The 21,095-nt window shown below is 39.7% G+C and overlaps 2 protein-coding genes across 3 annotated transcripts; one reads left to right on the forward strand and one right to left on the reverse strand.

Annotated features, from left to right (window-relative positions):
- Position 1: 1 nt before the first annotated feature.
- btk (Bruton tyrosine kinase) lies at positions 2 to 17,773 on the reverse strand. Of its 2 annotated transcripts, none has more exons than XM_089021982.1 (18): positions 17,753 to 17,773; positions 13,293 to 13,451; positions 12,150 to 12,254; positions 11,831 to 11,912; positions 11,619 to 11,744; positions 10,522 to 10,574; positions 8,118 to 8,305; positions 7,990 to 8,052; positions 7,835 to 7,889; positions 6,894 to 6,973; positions 6,561 to 6,688; positions 6,002 to 6,073; positions 5,322 to 5,493; positions 5,028 to 5,247; positions 4,881 to 4,945; positions 2,774 to 2,892; positions 2,521 to 2,678; positions 2 to 365 (listed from the first exon to the last, which is right to left on the reverse strand). In XM_089021982.1, the coding sequence occupies exons 2-18, from the start codon at positions 13,431 to 13,433 to the stop codon at positions 294 to 296; spliced, it is 1,899 nt and encodes a 632-aa protein (XP_088878108.1). In that variant the 5' UTR covers positions 13,434 to 13,451; positions 17,753 to 17,773; the 3' UTR covers positions 2 to 293. The 2 variants fall into 2 exon arrangements, with proteins under 2 accessions (XP_088878108.1, XP_088878100.1); XM_089021974.1 differs by lacking the exon at positions 17,753 to 17,773 and adding an exon at positions 17,327 to 17,679 and having other exon boundaries at positions 3 to 365.
- A 57-nt stretch (positions 17,774 to 17,830) lies between these two features.
- rpl36a (ribosomal protein L36A) lies at positions 17,831 to 20,798 on the forward strand. Its single transcript, XM_089022046.1, has 5 exons — positions 17,831 to 17,878; positions 18,372 to 18,477; positions 18,909 to 18,976; positions 19,059 to 19,181; positions 20,718 to 20,798. Exons 1-5 carry the CDS (start codon positions 17,876 to 17,878, stop codon positions 20,736 to 20,738), a joined length of 321 nt encoding a protein of 106 aa, XP_088878172.1. The 5' UTR covers positions 17,831 to 17,875; the 3' UTR covers positions 20,739 to 20,798.
- The last annotated feature ends 297 nt before the right edge of the window (positions 20,799 to 21,095 follow it).

The following is a 21,095-nucleotide window of genomic DNA, read 5'->3' on the forward strand; positions in this document are numbered from 1 at the left end:
TTACGAATTAACAAAGCACTGTTCAATTCATCGTTCTTTATGAGGGCGGGGCCACTTCAGTGAGATGCGGTGATCTCCTCTGGTGTGCATCTGTACTCATTTTGTTGTTTCTTTTCCGTTTTATTGGTTCATTAAAAAGTGCGAACAGAATGCATCAGCATTACAATATGTTTGTATGTTCAGTAACGGTTGTCAAAAAATGATATCACTGTTAATTAAATTAGCTATTCTAACCCAGTAATTTACATGATGTTTAAAGAGTCGAAACGTTTGCGTTCATTTTCCAGGTTAATCTACTGCAGTTCATACAGCAAATCCTGAACAGTGAACACCAGTTCCTGGAAGGTGGGCCTCTCATCCGCCTTCTGGAATGAACAAAATAAGAGAAATTGCACATGTCAAACGCATTTCTTATGGGCACATTAAATAACTAAACAATATAATTATACCGAGCAATTTAAAGGACAACCGACGTCTCCGGAAAAGTTGTGTCCATAATTTGTAAAATGGCTTCAAATGACTTTTACTGAGCATATTTTACAAAGTTTCACCGCATATAGCTATATTTTACGTTTTAAGACTCGCGCTGAATATTCTGGAAGTCTTGTTTTTGAGTTGGTGACGAGTCCGTACGTGACGTCACTGAAGGAACGCCCCTGACCAAAAAAAAAGGACACATTGTAGCAGTCCTTCCATCACGTCAATGATTGTTTAGTCTGAAAACCTTGTGTTGCACCAGAAAGAGCCAGAAGAGCTCCATGCTCCATGTAGGGAATTTATCAGCCTGTGGAAATGGGCTGATTCATTCCTCACAGGAGCTCGGTGGCCATTTTCTGCCTCTTTTTGGGTGAGAAATTTCCCCCCAATGTTGCCTCAATATGGCACGGAATATATTATTTAATCGATTGCAAACATGTATGCTTTCCTCTTAAGAACTATTTGAATCGTATTCATAACTGGATGAGTAACAAGAAAGCATATTCTCCGAATCTGAAGCCATTGTTTTGATTCCCCAGCAATGCAAGACGTCTTGGCGTGACGTCACGAACTGGGGGCGGGACTTTCTGAAAATGGCCAATTCACAGCTCAATCTTTTGCAGATTTTGGACACTTTAAGTCATTTTATTGGTGTTTTGCATTTGACTAAAATAATAATAATAATAATACATTTAATTTACAAGCGCCTTTCTGAACACTCAAGGACACTTTACAACAAAGACAACACACAAAACAGTAAAAGTCATGCATAAAGCAATAAATAATAAAACAGCATAATAAATTAGACCATGTAAGCAAGTTTAAAGAGGTGGGTTTTCAGGTGAGATTTGAAAGTAGGAAGGGAGTCAATGTTGCGGATGTTGGGTGGAAGTGAGTTCCAGAGTTTAGGAGCGGAGCGGCTGAAAGCTCTGCACCCCATCGTTGTGAGACGGGCAGAGGGCGTGTAGAGGTGGAGGGAGGAAGAGGATCTGAGGGCCCGAGTAGGAACGGAGATTTGAATTAGGTCAGACAGATAGGGGGGGGCAAGGTTATGGATGGCTTTAAATGTAAACAGAAGTATCTTGAATTCAATACGGAGTTTAACAGGGAGCCAGTGGAGCTGTTGGAGGACAGGAGTGATGTGGTGAAATGAGGGGGTTTTTGTGATGATCCGGGCTGAGGAATTTTGGACTAGTTGGAGTTTATGGAGACATTTTTGATTGACCCCGAAAAGAAGTGAATTACAATAATCGATACGGGAGGTGACGAGACTGTGGACGAGGATAGCAGTGGTGTGAGGGGTGAGAGAGGGACGGAGACGATTGATATTGCGGAGGTGAAAATATGCAGACCGGGTTATGTTATTTATGTGGGAGTGAAAAGATAGTGTGCTATCAAGGATGACACCCAGGCTCTTCACCTGAAGGGCGGGGGACACGGTAGAATTGTCAATGGTGAGAGAGAAACTGTTTGCTTTGTGAAGGGTGGATTTTGTACCGACAAGGAGAAGTTCAGTTTTTTCGCTGTTTAGTTTGAGAAAGTTATGAGAAAACCAGGATTTGATTTCTGAGAGGCAAAGTGTAAGGGATGCAGGTGGAAGAGAGGCGTCGGGTTTACTGGAGAGGTAGAGCTGGGTGTCATCCGCGAAGCAGTGAAAATGAATGCCAAATTTGCGGAAGATATCACCAAGGGGAAGAAGGTATATAATAAAGAGAAGGGGCCCCAGGACAGAACCTTGGGGCACACCAGAAGACACAGGGGAGGACCGTGAAGTGAATGAGGTAATTTGGATAAACTGTGAGCGGCCAGCGAGGTAGGAGTGAAACCAACTGAGTGGGGAGTGTGTCACTGTTGAATATCATACTGCGTGTTTTGGGTATTTTAGATGCTATAAAATGTTTTTCTGATGTCAGTTAGGAAACAAAAAAGTGTCGGTCGTCCTTTTAGTTGATATTTTCCATTAGAATTTATAACAGGATGCTAACCACTTATCAAGTGTATATTTTCATCAATACAATATTTTCAATGTCGATTTGGACCTACATCAAGCCAGCATGACGACATGACGTTGTAGACCTTCTCACGTGCCAGCTGAGGACGGTATAGTCGGAGGCCTCCAGACACTTGAGACACAATTTCATTGTTGTTCAGACGGTCATACGGGAGCCTCCCCAAAGTGTAAACCTCCCACATCAGCACGCCTGGAAACATATGGACGTGTCAAATAACTGAACCTAAACTTGAATCGACAAGGGCATTTTCAAAGTGTTTTTTTTTGGACAATTCAATTAGATACCGTAAGCCCAAATGTCCGACTTGCTGCTGAATCTGCAATAAAGGAGAACCTCAGGAGGCGACCAGCGGACGGGGAACTTGGAACCGGCAGAGCTTGTGTACTCGTCATCGAGGACGTACCTGAAGACATGAAACTTTGTTATACATTGTTATGATTGTTAGTATAATTGGCCTTTAACTCATTCACTGCCATTCACAAATGTATTCGGTAATTGAAAATATGACATAGAACGCAGTTCCCGAATTTTTTTCAGGTTTTGTTTTTTCATGCTTTGGTGTCGATAAAGCGCTGGGCATGGCTTCTGGCAATGTTTTTTTTTCTTTTCCACCAGGGCGCAGCATTTTCCTTTTTTCCATATTAGCTCTTTGTTCCAGCTTCAGCTGTTGTTAAAGCGCTATATGAACAAATTGTATGTATTGCATTGTAGTTTGGAATGCCGCCCTCATTTCAAGCTCATATAACTCCAGAGCCATATAATTTAAGAATTAACTCTTTTTTTTCTGATGAAAAAAAGGGAGTTGAAGGTTTCTAACGCTACATTGAATGTTTATGTAGTGCTAAAACTCAATATTCTGTGGTTCTTGGAATTCGAGTGACAATGACAAAAACCCTGGCACTGGAGTGGACACATTTTTGCACATGTCTGGCAGTGAATCTGTTAATTAGGACTTAGTCCACCTCCTAATATGGCGATAGCCTCAGAAATAATCATTCATATGAAAATAACAAAATATACGCAATTGTCAGATGAGAGAAAAATAGAACAAATTTGTGGCAGCCTACAGATGCCACAACATGGCAGCAAAACACTTTATGTTTGAAGACAAGATGACCTGAGGAAATGAAGCTCCTCCCTTCACTCCATTTAAATTGCTCGATGGCACTAAAACTATTTTATTTATGGCTTGGACGTGAGCAGAAAAACAATGTTTGCAATGAAATGTAAAGGTGCGACTGACAAACCGCAAATATTGGATTTTTTTTTTCTTTGACCATCCAATCAGAGGACTGCCATCGAGTTGGCACTCGAATGTCAATCTCTGATTGCTTAAAGAATCATAATATTTGTAAGATTTAATAATAATAATAATAATAATAATACAGTCACATGATCAGTTTTTCTGTGGGTGAGCAGTGGCAGCCACATGCGCCAGCGTTCACTCAACCCGGAATAACTGAGTGAGTGAAAAGCTAGCTATTAGATAGCCAACAGATAGCCAGCCAGTTAATAGATAGCCAATAGATAGCCAGCTAGCTAATAGATAGCCAGCTGGAGAGATAGCTAACAGATAGCCAGCTAGATAGCTAGTAGATCGTCTGCCAACTAGCTAGCTCATAGATATGTAATAGATAGCCAGCTAGCTGGATAGATAGCTAATAGATAGCCAGCCAGAAAGCCAATAGATAGCCAGCTATTAGCTTGCCAGCCAGCTGGATAGATAGCCAATAGATAGCCAGATAGCTAATAGATATTTCAATTAAGTAATGGAACGGCACTGTTGTTTTTGAAGGCCCGGGGACATTTACAATGATGTGGCAGTACATTGGGTCAAATGGAGCCACCCAAGAGTTGGGTCAAAATAAATCATCAATAAAACAACCCAAAACTTGGGTGAATAACCAAATATATAGTAATATACAGTTTTGTAATGACCAATTGTGCCTTTAATGTGTATAGAGGCTGAACATCTGTGTAAGATCTCAGTTGTACAGGAGTGGTCCATCGATGAAAAGGTTTCTTAAGCCGTCATCTGTACTTCTTTGAAGGTGTTGGACGTTTCGCTCCTCATCTGAAAAGCTTCATCAGCGAACTAACATTTTTTTGTTACTTTTAGTTATTTTTAGTAACCAAAAAATTGTTAGTTCGCTGATGATGCTTTTCGGATAAGGACCGAAAACAGCTGAAGAAACCTTTTCATCTATAGAGGCTGAAATTGGAAATTAGGTTGAGAATGCATCTCAGCGCATCCTAATGTGCTCAAGTGAGGAGAAGGCCTAGCTTGCTAGCTTTACTTCATTGTACAAGAAAATACATGTTTATTTTTCTCGCATTCCCACAACTCTTGCAGTTATAACACAACACTTTTCATAATTCCTTAGATTCTACCTCGACAAACCAAAGTCTGCCACCTTGACTGCTCCGTTGCCGGCAACCAAGCAGTTCCTGGCTGCCTGTGGTGAAAAATGAATATACATTTTAATTGAAACGTCTCGACACGAGCGAGTCACCATGATGCATTCTGTGGTTTCTCACCAGATCCCTGTGGATGTACTGCTTGGACTCCAGGTAGGCCATTCCCTCGGAGACATCTTTGCACATCTCCAGGAGCTGGACGGAGGTGGGGTGCTGCTTGAGGCCCTCCCTGAGGTAGGTGAGCAGGCAGCCATTGGAGAGGAACTCAGTCACAATGTAGATGCTGCTCTGCTTGGTACACACGCCATATAGCTGCACCAGGTTCTCGTGGTGGAGCATCCTAGTTTGAAATAGCGGGCTCGTGATTCAACGCATTCCACCGTGGGCTGGATAATATAATTGATCACGCATTACATCATGATCTTGGCTTCCTCGATGAAGTCGTCCTCCGACATAGCCCCGGCTTTAATCATCTTGATGGCCACGTCATGCTGGCCCTTCCATTTGCCATGCTGCACCACGCCAAACTGACCCGTACCAAGGACCCGAATGAAAGTCAGAAAGGACGGGTCGATCTCCCACATGCCTGCGGAACACAAGATTGTTGTCTTTTTAGTGGTTTTTTTTTCTCTGAATTCGATCTTAATATTTTATCAAATATTTCATCTTTCACTTTACATCTTGCGTGTAAAGCGGAGTTGAATGAAGTATTCTAAGTCCAATTGCATTTTGGCTAACGTAGTCATTTAGCCTGCGGCATACGCAAAAAGTGAACAACTAAAGAATGATATAGGATAATGTTCTTTTTGGTCATTAACTCATTCACTGCCATCCAAATTTTATTCAGGAATTGAAAATATGACGTAAAGCGCCATTCCCGAATTTGTTCGGGTTTTGTTTTTCCTTGTTTGGGTGTCGATAAAGCGCTGGCCATGATCATCATGATCACTAGCCATGATGCTAAGCAGCATTTTCTACTCCCAGTTGTCTCCCAGTAGCATGATGGGTAATGGTTTTCAAATGTTTTAACTAAAATACTTTCAAATCATTGATTTGAATACATTGCATTGTCCAGGTTCTTCTGTGACACTTACCATAGCCAAGTCCTGCTGTGGATGGAGGCTGTGCTCGATCGGAAACAATATATTTCAGTCTGCTAAACATTCCTGGTGATTTGGAGAACAGGAAAGTATTACTTATAATCAAGCTTATAGAGTCTGACTAAACATGTTCAAACGAATTATGCATATTTAACGATCCCATGTCATCGAAAACAAATTTCTTGCACTTTTTTTAATGCATAACCGAGGTCAAAATAAATATCGAACAGGGTTTATGTTTGTTGCCGAACATACCGTATTTCCGGTGTATAAGGAGCACCGCAGTATAAGGCGCATCCTCAATGAATGGTGTATTTTCAAACTTTTTTCCATATATAAGGCGCACCGGACTATAAGAATGAATGAAAAAAGGTTTTCCAACTATAATATAGAAATATATCAAAGTTTTCCAAATATATGTCGCTACAGTAGAGACTGGGGTTACTCACTCTTCTGTGGGTCCGGAATTTTAGTGAAAATTACAAAAGCCCTGGCACTGAAGTGGAAACATTTTCACACATGTCTAGCAGTGAATGAGTAAATGTTCGTGAACCTGCGGCATTGTGCTGATGATAATTGATGAGCTCCGGTATGTTGTTGAAGTTGTGCTTCTCGGCCAAGTAGAACTGCCCCTGCGGGGTGGTGCAGATGTTGTAATGTTTGCAAATGCCACCAGCCTCTCTGCGAACAGGAAAAATGAAACAATTATACAATGGACAAGATAGTGCTGGATTGTCATTGTGCACAAAGAAGATGAGGTCAGTGAGATAATAGTGGTTTTGCATAGACGATTTACATGCAATCACATCCATTGTTTCTGTTACCGAACATTCAGTGGATAATACATTCTATTGTATCGTAACGTGCGAAGCAAAGTGAAACTCACCCGCCGCTTTTGCTGAACAGAGACACCGTGTACTTCCCTGGTTTGCTAGAGTCTCGCACCAGGAAGCCACCCTCTTTGTTCTGACAATCAAAAAAAAGTGAGGCAATCCAAATATTGAACAACTTTGAGCTTGCGGTTTTTAAGGTTAAATCATAGCTAGCATGTTTGCTCTGTTTTGGAGCCATGCGATTGGTTGACAAGTCACCGATTCACTTTTCACCAATAGTTGGTTGAGGCTAGTCTGAGGCGATGGATGAACAATTTTTGGGAGGAAAAAAAATGATTCATTCTTCAACCCTACCCGAGACCCTTGCGAGGATAAGAACTAGCGGTATATTTCATGTACAGTATATGAGTACAGTGATACCTTGGTTTACGAACGCTTTAGCTAATGAACTTTTCGCCTTAAGAACATTAAATTCGCAAATGGCATACAAACTAGTTTTCGGCGGACGAACCTAAACACACAGCGCCACGGTGGCTGGCGGACTAGTTTTCGGCGGATGAACACCAAACCACACGGTCGAACAGCGCCACGGTGGCTGGCGGACTAGTTTTCCACACCCCCTCTGGTTGAGGTTGAAAAACGGCAACTTCACTCGGATATCATCAAGAGGCAAGAACATCAACGACCATCACAAAAGGTAAATAAAACTACTTTATTATTATACAGTACCATTTATTTCTTTTATTACAATACAATAGCACATTTATTATACATAAAATAAGGTATATTTTGTATAGTTTTAGGGCTTATTTAGTAGAAAATTATGTTTTATGGGGAGCTGGGAACGGATTATTCTCATTTTTAATGGTTTCTTATGGGAAATAAATGCTCGGAAGACGAACAATTCGCCTTACACACACTTTCTGCGAACTAATTAAGTTCGTAAGCCGAGGTATCACTGTACTGGGTTTTGACACTTTTTAACAAGGCTTACCTCATTCTTCAGGAGCTTCTCTGCCTGGCTACGGTTTGTATTCTTGCAGTACCAACTTGAAAAGAAAGACAATTTTAACGGAATTTGGAGGTTTCTGACATTAAATGCAAATTAAATGAAGAATTCTGACGAAGCAGACTCGTGTTGATACTCACTCATATCTGTCTAAGCCATGTCCAGCTTCCACTACATAGTTACTGGGTATGTAACCCTCATTTCTACAACATCAAACACAATTTTGAGTATAGTTATCAGTAATGCAGGCAAAATAAATTTTACTTACCCGTATTTGTCTCTGGCTCTCCACCAATTGGGGTCGGACATGTCGAGGATGATGTACTCTTTGTCCTTCTCCAGCTCAAGGTCGTGAGACATCATGGCCGGGTGGTTGTATTGAGCTATGACGCTCATCCCCGCGCTGGGCTCATTGGCCTCGGGAAGCTGCGGAGGTAATCGTCTGCTGGGCTTGTTCTTAAAATAAAAATTAAAAAAACACGCCAAACACGCAAAGCTTGAAACACAATGGATTGTGATACAATACAATACAATACAATACAATACAATACAATACAATACAATACAATACATTAACATAGACAGCTATCATATACAGGAAATAAAACAGTCACAAAGATAGCAGAAAATACCAGGGAGTGAAACCAAGATCAAGTCGGAATCATGCTGAGTCGTAGCCAATGAGTACAAGTAAGTTTTGAGACAGGTTTTGCTCAGTGGGACAAAGATCTGACAGTCATCTGCATAGCAGTGGTAAGAAATACCATGTTTCCTCAGGATGGAACCCTATGGGGACATAGTGAGAACAACATAGGCCCCAAAATTGAGCCCTGTGGAACACCACATAGCAAAACTGGGAGAATAACGACACGTTAGTGGCAACTAATAAGGTAAGATAAATCGGCCTGTAAAGAAATGTATTCTCTCTTTTTGCTGTTCCACTCTAATAAGAACACATCGCCTGAATGCAAATGGCAGAGTTTAGCGATAAATGTTTTAAAAAAAAAAATTATCAAAATAAGTTTTTTTTCACATCAATGTTGCAATGATAAGAACTTCGCTTTCAAATCTGATTTCAACATTTGAGCATGATGTATTTTGTGGCCATTAAGAGTACAGTAATGGTTTTTAGCCGTTATTTTCTTGACCTATTTTTCACCATTTTTCCCCTTTTCCTTATTTTATTTATTTTTTTTTTAAATATTCTACCGATAGCGTGGCTGCTGTACTTGCTTATAGTACTGATGAGCCGGACGTGAAGGAGATTTGTTTGTGTTGAATAAATTAAAGACCCAATATACATGGTGCGGTGGGTTCATGTTTGTGTTCATGCGTGATACACAGTGTCATGAGCAAAACTGTTTTCTGCTACTTCAGACTTCAAAAAATGTTGATTGGATGTTGTCGATGTCAGGATGGTTCGGTTTGAAATAACGATGAAAAGATGACCCATGCACTGACGTCTTTAGCAGGAAGTAGCCTATGAACTGGTTTCCTAAGCCCCAGAAACAAAAATGGAACTGTACTGTCTGTTTATCTTACATCAGCATCTGTAAGCAGGAAGCAGTTTGCTCTACAATGCAACTTTTATTCAACTAGTTTCTCTTTCTTTTTGTTGTTTGGGTATTGTCGGAACTGTTCTCAGGAATGGCCAAATTCAAGATGGTCTTGTATCAGCTGCAATAAACCTGGAAGCAGCCTGACAAATGGACAGCAAATTGCTGCTTTTTTGTAGTTGCTGTTTTTGTTTAAATTCTGGAAGAGGAATTTTTTTTTAGTTCTGGGCCCTTTTGAGCATACCTTTCAACCTGCGAGACACTGTGACTTGAATAACGGCTCAATGTTTCCTTCCTGAGAAATAACCATACGAGTGTGTAATATTTCATTGCGCAATTTTGTGAACAAAATTTCCCATGTAAACATTCATACTTTTCACAAGTTACAACGTATTTCTAGCAATAATTCAAGTATATTCTTTGTTGTAGAGCATTTTTTTGTTATGGACAAATTTAATTTGTCCAAAGCAAAAAAAAAATTGAATGTGTGTTCTTACGATGTATAATGTTTGTAAAAAGTATGAATGATATGACAGTAAAACACGGTAAAAAGTTTAATTCAACTGATTTCAAAATAAATTCTAATTGACCGGAGCTTGTCTTCTCAGAACTTTTGTTTCTTCTTGAGACTTTTTCGGACTGACTTGTTTTCTCGGTGGTTGACTTCGCTTTTTACAAGTAGCGATATTTGTTATGATTATCATTACTGCTAATATTTAATGGTGAAAACGGAATCGAAAATATCTCAAAATTATATTTAACAATTTCTGAGTTTCCCGTACAAACTTCCTAAAAATGTGCACAAATCGTACAGAATACAACAAAATACGGGCGCTTGACAGGTATGTTTGAGTCACATTTAAAGTACAATAAACAATTCTACAGTATGGTGTCGTAAACCCAGAAAGAGGCGAGTAACTAGCAGGCACACTTTTATTCGATTTTTGTTTTTGGTCATTGCCATTTTAATCAGAATGAAAGATGGTGCAGTCCGGTCCGTTTATGTCATCTTCCAGTGTGTCCTTTTAGCTCACCGGTTTGTTAGCTAAACCCCTGGATCTTGAGCAAACAATTCACTGTAGGATTTTTACAGTGAATCAATAAAGATGTGCTTACCTCTGAGGGAGTCGGGGGAAGAGGTTTGCGGGTTCCCCTCCGAGACTTCAAGCCTATTGGGAAAAAATGTTTTAGCAATCAGCATTCGCCAACTTTTAGTGACTCAGCTTTGTTTACAATGTCAATTTGCTAAATCTCAGTACAGTACTGCATTATAATTCCCGGTAGACAAAATGTGTGAACTGATAAATGTTCTTTCACTGTAGCCTCCATTATCAAAGTGCTCCATGCGGAGGGGTATCAGTATAATTGACGAGGAGGTTATTGTTTTCTGCTCTCAGCCTTTGTCGTTGAGATAACTAAGAATTCATTGCCTTGCGTCATCAATACAGGTAACGTCCGAGTTACAACCGGCGCGAGTTATGACCACCCGTACTTATGACCACGACCGCCAGACCCTTTACTTTTTTTTAATTCTACGCCTGGCACCGCACCGCAACGCGCAAGCAGCCAGCAACGCATACTACAATTTTGGCCAGCCAGCATGTCACACACTCGCACAGCAATCTACTGCGTGACTACACTCAATACAGTGCAGTTACCATCGTGGCAACATCTCCTGTAGTGTCATGTGTGTCGAGCGACTTCTTCTGGCGATTTTTCAACAGCACACATATGTGGGAAGCCGAGCGTATTTGGGTCGGCATAACGCGCATGCATCGACACTAAACGGTAAGCATAAAAAGTATAAATAAACTGTAAATTAAACAGTTTGGTATACATTACAGGTACAGGTAAACAGTAATAAAATTCGATAATATGAAATATAAATGATAAAAACAACACTAAAACGTATAAGGTAATACAAAATAGAAAATGATAAAAATTTATAAATGAACTGTAAACAGTTTGGTATATAATAGTATTCAATAGAAAACATTGCTTAAAAATAACAGATTGACATTGTATACTATACACGTCGGCCATTTTGAATGGATTTCGACTTATGACCGTTTTGTTGGAACGAAACCCGTTCGTAACTCGGATGTTTCCTGTAATCTTAAACACAACGCAGTTAGACATGACAGGTTAATTCAAGACGCATGATGAAATGAACAGAAATAATTTTTCAGAAATGGCGTGTGCCTCATCCTCACCGTTCTTGCTATCCAGAACCTTACAACCCATCGCCTGCTTGACTTCCTGCTGGCAGCACAGCCACATGCCATCGATCCAGAAGCACGGGTGGTACTTTTGCATCAAGTCCTTGTTGGTTTGCACCACTAAAACACACACACACACGTACACACGAGATTTGAATGAGCACAAATTTCCTCCTCAAAGAGATTATATCAATATGCATGCTGACGTTCTTTCAGCTTCTTGATCCACTGAGCCCGAACTTCGTTTGTCTTTGCAAAGATGTACAGCGGCCCTTCATCGTAAATCACCTTTAAAATAACAACATGATTAGTTTTTATTTTGTATTTGCACCAATGCCTCTCACACTCTTGCTTCCTGTGTAGTAAGAGTGGAGTAGCCAAGTGTACGTCTGCAATCACCCCAAAAGCCCCCGCACATGGACAGCTTCTTTCACTTGTTACACTTGTTGCACATTATTGTCAATTGGAAAGGGTGCTCCCATCAACCAAAATCTATCTTTCAACATGGCCAACTCAAAACTCTACCTGGAATGCATACATGCGCTCCTGCGGGCTGTTGTGCTCAGTCTGCACCGTTTCTACACATTTGATTTTCTCCACGTCCACTGACCCCCTGAGGCCCTTTCGCTTCTGCGAGACAAATGGGAAAAGTACAATAATTACTTTTTTATTTTTACAAAGAATATTGAAACGTTGATCATGCATCAAAGCAGTGTTTCACAACCTTTCTGGAATCAGGGCAAATATTTTACAAGAGCAAAATCTCGAGAAACGGCACCAAATAAAAATGTCTCAAAAAGCATCAATGATTACATATTTACTGACTGTTTTGTGAAATACCAAGTTAATAATTTCATTTTTGTTAAGTGCCCCGAAGTGACAATTAAAAGTACAAGTAAAGTAATTAAAGTACCAGTAAAGTACAACTCAAAGAGCAAATTGGATAGAGGTTTATCACATTGTTGTATTTATTTGAGTAAAAGACTTCAAATATTTGGCATTTGCTGGTCTTAAGCATGAACAGTTTTTTTTTCATGAAATGTACAGATAATTGAAGTCAAATTAAAAATACCCACAGTAAAAAAATCTATCTATCTATCTATCTATCTATCTATCTATCTATCTATCTATCTATCTATCTATCTATCTATCTATCTATCTATCTATCTATCTATCTATCTATCTATCTATCTATCGAGCTATTTTTATCTATCTATCGAGCTATTTTTATCTATAAAAGTGTAAAAATCTATACATTTTATTGAGGAAAAATAGTGCAGAGAAAGGAAGTAAAATAAAATGTAAATCATAAAATAAATTATAGATGCATAAAAATTATACCTAAGCACAGTTAATAAACATTTGTACTCAAATTATTATGCTGCAACAACAATGCACAGGCGAATTGTGAATTCCGCCATCAGTAGAAGAGCAGTTTGCTTTCATTCAACCCGTAGGTATAGATTATTTCTCGATACAGTAGATGACCATTTGATTTAGTGGGATTGTTTCCCTGGTTATTATAGCGAATTAAAAATACTTCAATGACAAAAAAGACAAAAAGCGTTGGGGACAAACGAAACTGCTTTTGAAAAAGTGAAACTCCAATTGAAATGAATGGCTTGATAACGCTCAAGTCATAAAGTTCAAATAGCTTTCCATTCTTACCGCTTTGTCAGCATCGTAGTCGTAGTAGGAAAGTTTGTCCCGCGTGAGGATGAACCATCTCTCTTTATAGTTCAACGGTGACGTTTTCCTCCTTTGCTGCGAGCGCTTAATGAAAATGTCCTCCAAAATGCTGTCACACATGGTTCACGCCAGCGTGATCTGCAATGAATGATCAAGAAATCACTGGAGTGTGCAAGGATGTTGAAAGTGGCCAGCGGCCAGTGAATGAATCTATTATTTGTTGTGAATCGTCGGTGTGACAGTCAATTGGCTACTTGGAACCGGTCTTTTATCTCACACTGCATATGTGAGCACTTCCTTGTATCGCTCTGTTGTGCGTCGGTGTACCGCAAGCCATGCAAAGACAGAGCAGTGATGTTCATCCAAGTGAAGTTCAAGCAAGATGAGCAACACTTTTTTGTGATTCGCGCTTATTTTCAGAACAGATGTCTATAGGTTAGTATTGCGGCAAAAGAATAAAAAAATAAATAGTCTTGCGCAAAATTCTGTAATCAGACTATACCTAAATTGTGTGGTGAAAATGACACTTTGATTGGATTGGATTGGATGTACCTTTATTCGTCTCGCAGTGGAGAAATGTACATTTCACAACAGCAAAGTTATGAAAGGAAGAGGAAAGGAAAGAAAGAAGTAGAAAAACAAAATACAGGAGCTGCTGGATAGGCAACCACTCTCGTGGCGCCATCTTAAAAAAATCCTCTTTCATTGAGAACTGCTTTTCTTTTGTAATATTATTTATGAATTATTTGTTGTTCTTTTGACTTGAATATGGCGCCGCGAGAGTGGCTGCCTTTCCAGCAGGTCCTGTAATTTGTTTTTTCTACTTCTTCTTTTCCTTTCCACTTTGGTGCTGTGAAATTGCTCCACTGCGAGACTAATAAAGGCTAATCCAATCCAAAAGCTAAAATAAGGTTTACATTTAAATATTGGGTGAAAAATTGTATTTTTCATCCAGAGTTGTTGAATTTTGAAATTAACATTACATTATAACTATTGGGAAAAGTATAACATTAGTGTGATATTACAGTATTTTAACTACTATGTTCAATTTATTATTGGTAACATCATGACTTTTCTTCTTGAAAATAGACTATTTGTGTGTGTGTGTGTGTGTGTGTGTGTGTGTGTGTGTGTGTGTGTGTGTGTGTGTGTGTGTGTGTGTGTGTGTGTGTGTGTGTGTGTGTGTGTGTGTGTGTGTGTGTGTGTGTGTGTGTGTGTGTGTATGTGTGTGTGTGCGCGTGTTTGTCTTTTAATATGAACGCGAGTTGACTCACAGTAACTGCAAAAAAATGCAGACAAACTAATGGGGAAGTTGCGTCAGGCTTTCAGGACAGCGATGGCTTTAATACAGATATAATCTGTCACAATTGGAGTTATCATTGCTTAGGCATGGCACATACCATGGCCTGCACACACAAGGTATAGTTCCCCCTTGCGGCACCTTCCTGGTGCCACCTTATTGCTTTAATTGGGCATTTTTTCCCCTCCGAACTGTACATTATGTGTCAGTTTCAGTTTGTCGTACATGGGTCATGCTGCTAACTTTTTGCAATAAATATGATGCAATGATTAAACAGAGTGAAGACCCAGCAATACTTCCGATACACTAATTCACCTATTTGTTTTATCCTTGGATCCTAATTTCTGCTAGTCTCAAATGGACTCTCAATTTGCATATACAGTGATATCTCGGTTTTCGACCATAATCCGTTTCAGAAACCTGTCCTAAAACCGATTTGTTCAAAAACCGAAACAGCACTTTCCATTAAAATTTCTCCACTGTGAGACTAATAAAGGCATATCCAATCCAAAATCAATGTAAAAAATCTTAATCCGTTCAAAGTCTAGAAAACAACTTTTTAACTATTTCATCGCATAGACCAGATAAAAACTGAATAATAGAGCAGGTCATGTGTAAAATTCTACTAAAAACAACATTTATTTTCACCAATTTTCTTTCTGCCACGGGCCGTGTTGGCACCTATCCCAGCTGTCTTTGGGCAAACAGGGCACACTAACTTTTCAAACCATGCTCTGCTTGCTTTAAAATCAGACTATTCAGGAGATCTTAACCAAGCTCATATAACTCAAATATGTCTGCATTTTCGCAAAAATAAAACAACAACAATAATGCGTCGCTCACAATGAGGAAGACGTGACATATAAGGAAGTGACGTATAAGGAAGCGGAGGGTAGTCGAGTGATGCATTTAGATGCACGCAGTTTGGTTGAGAATCAAATTTCGGTTGTTTACCGCGGCATAAAAAATATGACACTTTTGGTTGAAAACCGAATGGGATGAGAACCGAGATGTTCAAAAACCGAGGTTTGACTGTAATTGGTGCTCTTCTGCTACACCATAAGATGTCACAAAATGGCGTTCATGCCCTGCCTGATTGGAAAATCATAATTAGTGAAATGTTACATAGATAAATGTTGATCGCCACTGTTTAACGTGCAAACATGTGTCCACTCCAGTGCCAGGGTTTTTGTTATTGTCAATCGAATTCCAAGACCGATAGAATATTGAGGTTTAGGGCTACATAAACATTCAAGGCAGCGTAAGAAACCTTCGACTCTCTTTTTGCATCAGAAAAAAAGAGTTAATTCCTAAATTATATGGGTCTGGAGTTATATGAGCTTGAAATGCTGTCCAAAATACAGGGCAATACATACATATTGGTTTATATAGTAGTGCTTTAGCTGAAGCTGGAAAAAAGTGTTAACATGGAAATTAGGGAAATGCTGTCGCTTTGTGGAAGGGAAAAAAATTGCCAGAGGCCATGGCCAGCGTTTTATTCGCACCCAAATAAGAAAATACAAAACCTGAATTAAGTCGGGAATGGGGCTTTGTCATATTTTTAATTACTGGATAAATTCATGAATGTCAGTGAATGAGTTCAGTGAAATTGTTTATTCATTAATTCACTAATCAGAACTGATTTATCCTTACTTGGGTCATGGGGGATTTTGGAGCCTATCCCAGCTGTCTTCGGGCTGGAGGCGGGGGACACCCTGAACCAGATTGCCAGTCAATCGCAGGCCACACAGAAGCGAGCAACCACCCACACTCGGACTTAGGGACAATTTGGAGTGTTCAACCAGCCTGCTATACATGTTTTTGGAATGTGGAAGGAAGCCAAAGGACCCGGAGAAAACCCACGCAAGCACGTGGAGAACATGCAAACTCCACACAGGAAGGCCAAATGAACATGACACCTCTGCACTGTGAACTTGAGATGCTAACCACTCGCCTCAGAGGTGGCCCTTGTTTATTAACATTTCAAATAAAATATGAACGCAATAAAAACAACATACTGTATATTTTCACATGAACTAATTACACTCCTTTTAGAAAAAGCAATGTTATTGTGGTACAGAGACTTTTGTGGCACCATCGGTTGAAGTTACATTCAGTATTGAATGTGAGTGTCAATATTGTTTTTCTTTATGTGCCTTATAATTGATTGGTGAGCAGCAGTGAGGAGAAATTAAAATATTTTGTGGCCTGCTATGCAATTCGAAAGACAACGAAAATGTCAGAGTCGATGTTTAGTAAAGCGAATGTACAAATACTCGTGAAAATATTACTAATATAATTATGAACTGACTTTGCATACATTTAATTCGGTTTTCCGGGAACTTCAATAGGTTGACTTAAAGAGGAAATAATGATTTGTTAATCGTTTGTTTGTTAGGCAAAACATCGATTTCTGTACAAGCGAATACTCACATAAACGTTTAGCAGGAATATTTCTTTTCTTGTGCGTCCTGACAGATAAAGTTTGTGGTGAGTGTGTTAAGCGGTGTATGCCTCCATTAGAATGACAAAGAAAGTTGGTAAAAGAGCAAAATGTGTGAATGTCAAATTTTATTGTCATGAAACATGAGAGTGCCAACCACAAACGATTAAAAAAATCTATTTGTTACGTTTTTTTAACGAAGGTAGCATGCAAATACAGTAGACAGATAGATGCACAGACTGAAGTGAATTGAAAGACGATGTGACATACCCTCACCGAGGATCAGACGACAAACTGACGGATTTGAGTTTTAAAAGTGTTGATGTGCGAAGCAAATTCAAAAGAACGAACGAAAAAAAACACTCGCAGAGGAACTCACACTCACTTCCCTATTTCTAATCTCTCTTTCTTGCTTCTCGTTTTCATATCGGCCCTCTGGGGGTCAAAAGAAAGACTGGCTAAACATTTAAACATTAAAACCATCCACATTCCTGCGTGGTTTCCCGATTGTGAATTTAAATTGTTTATCGAAATTAATGATACTTCGAAAGACGTTACGAACATCAATTTAGGGATTACAAATTTATTTTTTGCATGTATCTAAACGGGTCATACTATAATTAATTCAACACAATATTACTGCTTTTTGTTGATCGTGTGTGTGTGTTTGTCTGTATTAAAGTGTGTAATATTTACTGTTTGTTCTTCTGTGTTGATTCTGCTCGTTAGAGGGCAGTCTAAGTATTAGCTGCCGAGTTGAACGAAAATAGCTGCTTCCGCGTGCGGACTTCCTCTTTTGCTCTGCATTGGGACGCAAACATGGTATGCACTGAACACTTGGAAACACTATGAAGAATCGACATTAATCTGACGTTAAATAAGCCATCGATGCGGTTTGGTTGTTCAAAGAAGCACGCTAGGCTTCTGTTCTCGCAACAGTACCGCCATTTGCAACGTATGACGAGTTTTGGGGCGAAAAGTTGTCTTCTGTTGATGCTACAATCTTCTTAGCTAGCTACTAGCCATTTTCGCGTTTGTCCGGCCTGTCGCGAGATAAAGGTGTCCTATTTAATCTAGCTGAAGATAATGGGTGCGTGCGTAGTGTACAATACAATTTGCATGGGCAGTATGGCAAATTCAATGCTAACTTGTAGCTTGAGCTTATTATGAATCGCCATTTGGGAACTGCGTTAACAACTGTACGAATGAGTTGATTTGCACGGCTTATCTAAAGATTACATATTTTGTTCGCTATATGTGTATATTGAGCATCGTTGATTGTTTAATATTACTGACGGTCGAGCGATGTCCTCAGGTGAACGTCCCAAAGACCCGCAGGACCTACTGCAAGAAGTGCAAGAAGCACCAACCACATAAAGTCACCCAGTACAAGAAGGGCAAGGATTCCCTCTATGCTCAGGGTAAGTGTTTTGTTGGCTGTTAATTTGCGCCATGTATGTTTACACATACACAGATCACCAGACCCCCATATCAATTGGTTTTCCTCACTGTTAAATCTGTTGTAATTACGATATGTAACAGGCATTTTAGTGGAAACGTAAGCCCCAAATGGTGCACATGTGTTCACACAAATGGCATATTAATCATTGAATGTGAAGTATTTGACATTTTATGATGTGGCACCTGTGTGATCGTTAGCTTTTTTTATGCATCCACTTTAATCTTGGTGGATAAACATCTTCGTTGTCTGTTTAGATATGTGATGAAAAAATGGGCAGGCTTGGTGCCTGTTTACATACTGGTGTGTTGGTTACTGGACAGGAGATAGTGGGACAACAATGGGATCATTAGATATGACCACAGTCATGTTGTTAATGAGTGAATGTTGCAGGTAAGAGGAGATATGACAGGAAGCAGAGTGGCTATGGTGGTCAGACCAAGCCCATCTTCCGTAAAAAGGTGAGTTCAATCACCCTGGTCGCAATGGTCTGCCATGCATGCGTGTGAGAACCAACATGCAATATCTTCACCTTGTTTCTAGGCTAAGACAACCAAGAAAATTGTGCTGAGGCTCGAGTGCATGGAGGCCAACTGCAGATCCAAGAGGATGCTGGCCATCAAGCGATGCAAGCACTTTGAGTTGGGAGGTGACAAGAAGAGAAAGGTAAGACGCTCACAAGATGCTTTTTCTTCCGCAAGTCTTGGTAACTGTTTCTACATTTGGGTTAATTTATCCTTGAAATGTAAGGTGACCAAGTCAAATGCAAATTCCCATAGGCAAGCAGTCACATACGCAATGTATGTTATACTGAGCTGCAAGGCGTTTTCCAAGGGTGTTTTTTTTTCTGTGGTTATCCCTACTTTTTACCCACAGGTTGCACATTGGTCCATGTGGTGTAATATTGTTGTCCGTCCGATGCACAGAATACAGACCACAATGCATTGATCGCACGTAGGCTCATCTTTATTACTATGCAGACTGGATGTATCTAAAATGATCACAAAGGTGCTGTACCAAAAAAAGCACTGGTGATGCATCGCCTCAGATTCTTGTTGCGTATTCCAATGCGGTGAATTTGTTGTCCCTTTTCTTTGTGTTCAGTGGTGGCTGTATTTTCATGCCAAGGGCAAGTGTAGCACAAATGTTGCTTCTATCTGCATGGGTAGACTTCTCTATATAAAGTACAGTAAAGTCTCGTTATATCGATATTCAAGGGAGTCCGAAAAAAATATCGATATAACCGGGACTATCGATATATCCGACCCTGTTTGCATGTAATTTTCTCAGTGCGTGCATAGAAATAATATCGATATAACCGGGACTATCGATATATCCGATATCGATATAACGAGACTTTACTGTATTTTCATAGAGAGGTGCAGCATGAAAGGAGCGTTTGCGCTGTTGTCAGGGTGGACATAGCTAGCTTCCTTTTTGGACATTGGAAGAGGTTCCATTCACTTTAAAATCACTCGGAGATACGTATGGTCTATATGGCGCAAGGACTCATTTGAGTTATTCAGAAGAATCAACACAGACAAGGGCACCAAAGACGTGGAAACGCCTGTGAACGCCCCCAGCACAACAATGGAAATGTGTCAGTTTTTACAGAGCCTACACATGTTTATCTACAAAAAAGAAGAATCATTTTACTTTTTCAATCCGCTTCACCCAAATACTCTGAAATGTAGTATGGGTGGGACAGTGCGTGCATCTGCGTAAAGGATGACTTGGGTTTGAATGTGCAATTTTTGTGGTCCCATTTGGTTTGTCTCACAACCTTTGGGGAGTTTGACTGAAATACATACTTGAGTGTTCATTGTCATTTAACTGCGACCATAACAGTTAAATAACTCGGCACTATTTCAAGTTGGTGCTTTCTTAAAATGAAGCTGACCTTTCCACAATGACAAAATTACAAAAGCTCTTAAGTTTGAGGACAAACGACAAGAAAAAGTGGAAGCGAAAGCCCAATTGTTGAGCTTTTGACAGGAATGTGCATTAATAAAAGCACCTTTGTCATGCTTCCCTGACGAAAGGTCAAAACGAGATGTGTAGATGTGATGTGTAGTGGGGGGGATTTGTGCTTTTCAATATTTGCTTTCCATTGCACCATCTTAAAGCCATACATATGCCATTGACAAATCCGATCGAGCAGCAGTATTTTCTCTTCCTGACAATGCTTTGTTCTCTCAACAGGGCCAGGTCATCCAGTTCTAATATGTGGGCCACTCTTCTGGATCAAGTTGTCACAATTTTCAATAAATGTGTTAAAAATTACCATCCTGCTTCTCAGTCATCTTTACTGTGAATGTTTTGATCATGATGGAAACATGTGCAGCAAATTGCACTGATAAATTGGGCACCTAAAACTCTGCGCCAATTATAATCAGAACATGATTTTTTTTTTCAACAGTAGCCAAAATGGAACTGTACAGTGCCACTTCGCAGTTTTTTTGACGACGATACTAGTGCAGCGTGTTCTACCGGAAACAAATTCCTTGTGTGTTCTACATACTTGGCAATAAAGATGATTCTGATTTATTATTCAGCCATGTTGTTACCTCTGCCCCGCAT

The sequence above is a fragment of the Hippocampus bargibanti genome, linkage group LG02 (assembly GCF_051943395.1).
Source record: "Hippocampus bargibanti isolate YZ-2025 linkage group LG02, ASM5194339v1, whole genome shotgun sequence".
Classification (NCBI taxonomy): domain Eukaryota; kingdom Metazoa; phylum Chordata; class Actinopteri; order Syngnathiformes; family Syngnathidae; genus Hippocampus; species Hippocampus bargibanti.

Coding starts and splice junctions, on each gene's coding strand:
- btk (XM_089021982.1), bottom strand. CDS start 13,433: ATGTGTGACAGCATTTTGGAGGACATTTTCATTAAGCGCTCGCAGCAA. Junction 11,745..11,830: donor GATCAAGAAGCTGAAAGAAC/GTCAGCATGCAT, acceptor TGTGTGTTTTAG/TGGTGCAAACCAACAAGGAC. Junction 6,074..6,560: donor TCATCAGCACAATGCCGCAG/GTTCACGAACAT, acceptor CCAAATCACCAG/GAATGTTTAGCAGACTGAAA.
- rpl36a (XM_089022046.1), top strand. Junction 18,478..18,908: donor GGATTCCCTCTATGCTCAGG/GTAAGTGTTTTG, acceptor TGAATGTTGCAG/GTAAGAGGAGATATGACAGG. Junction 18,977..19,058: donor AGCCCATCTTCCGTAAAAAG/GTGAGTTCAATC, acceptor CCTTGTTTCTAG/GCTAAGACAACCAAGAAAAT.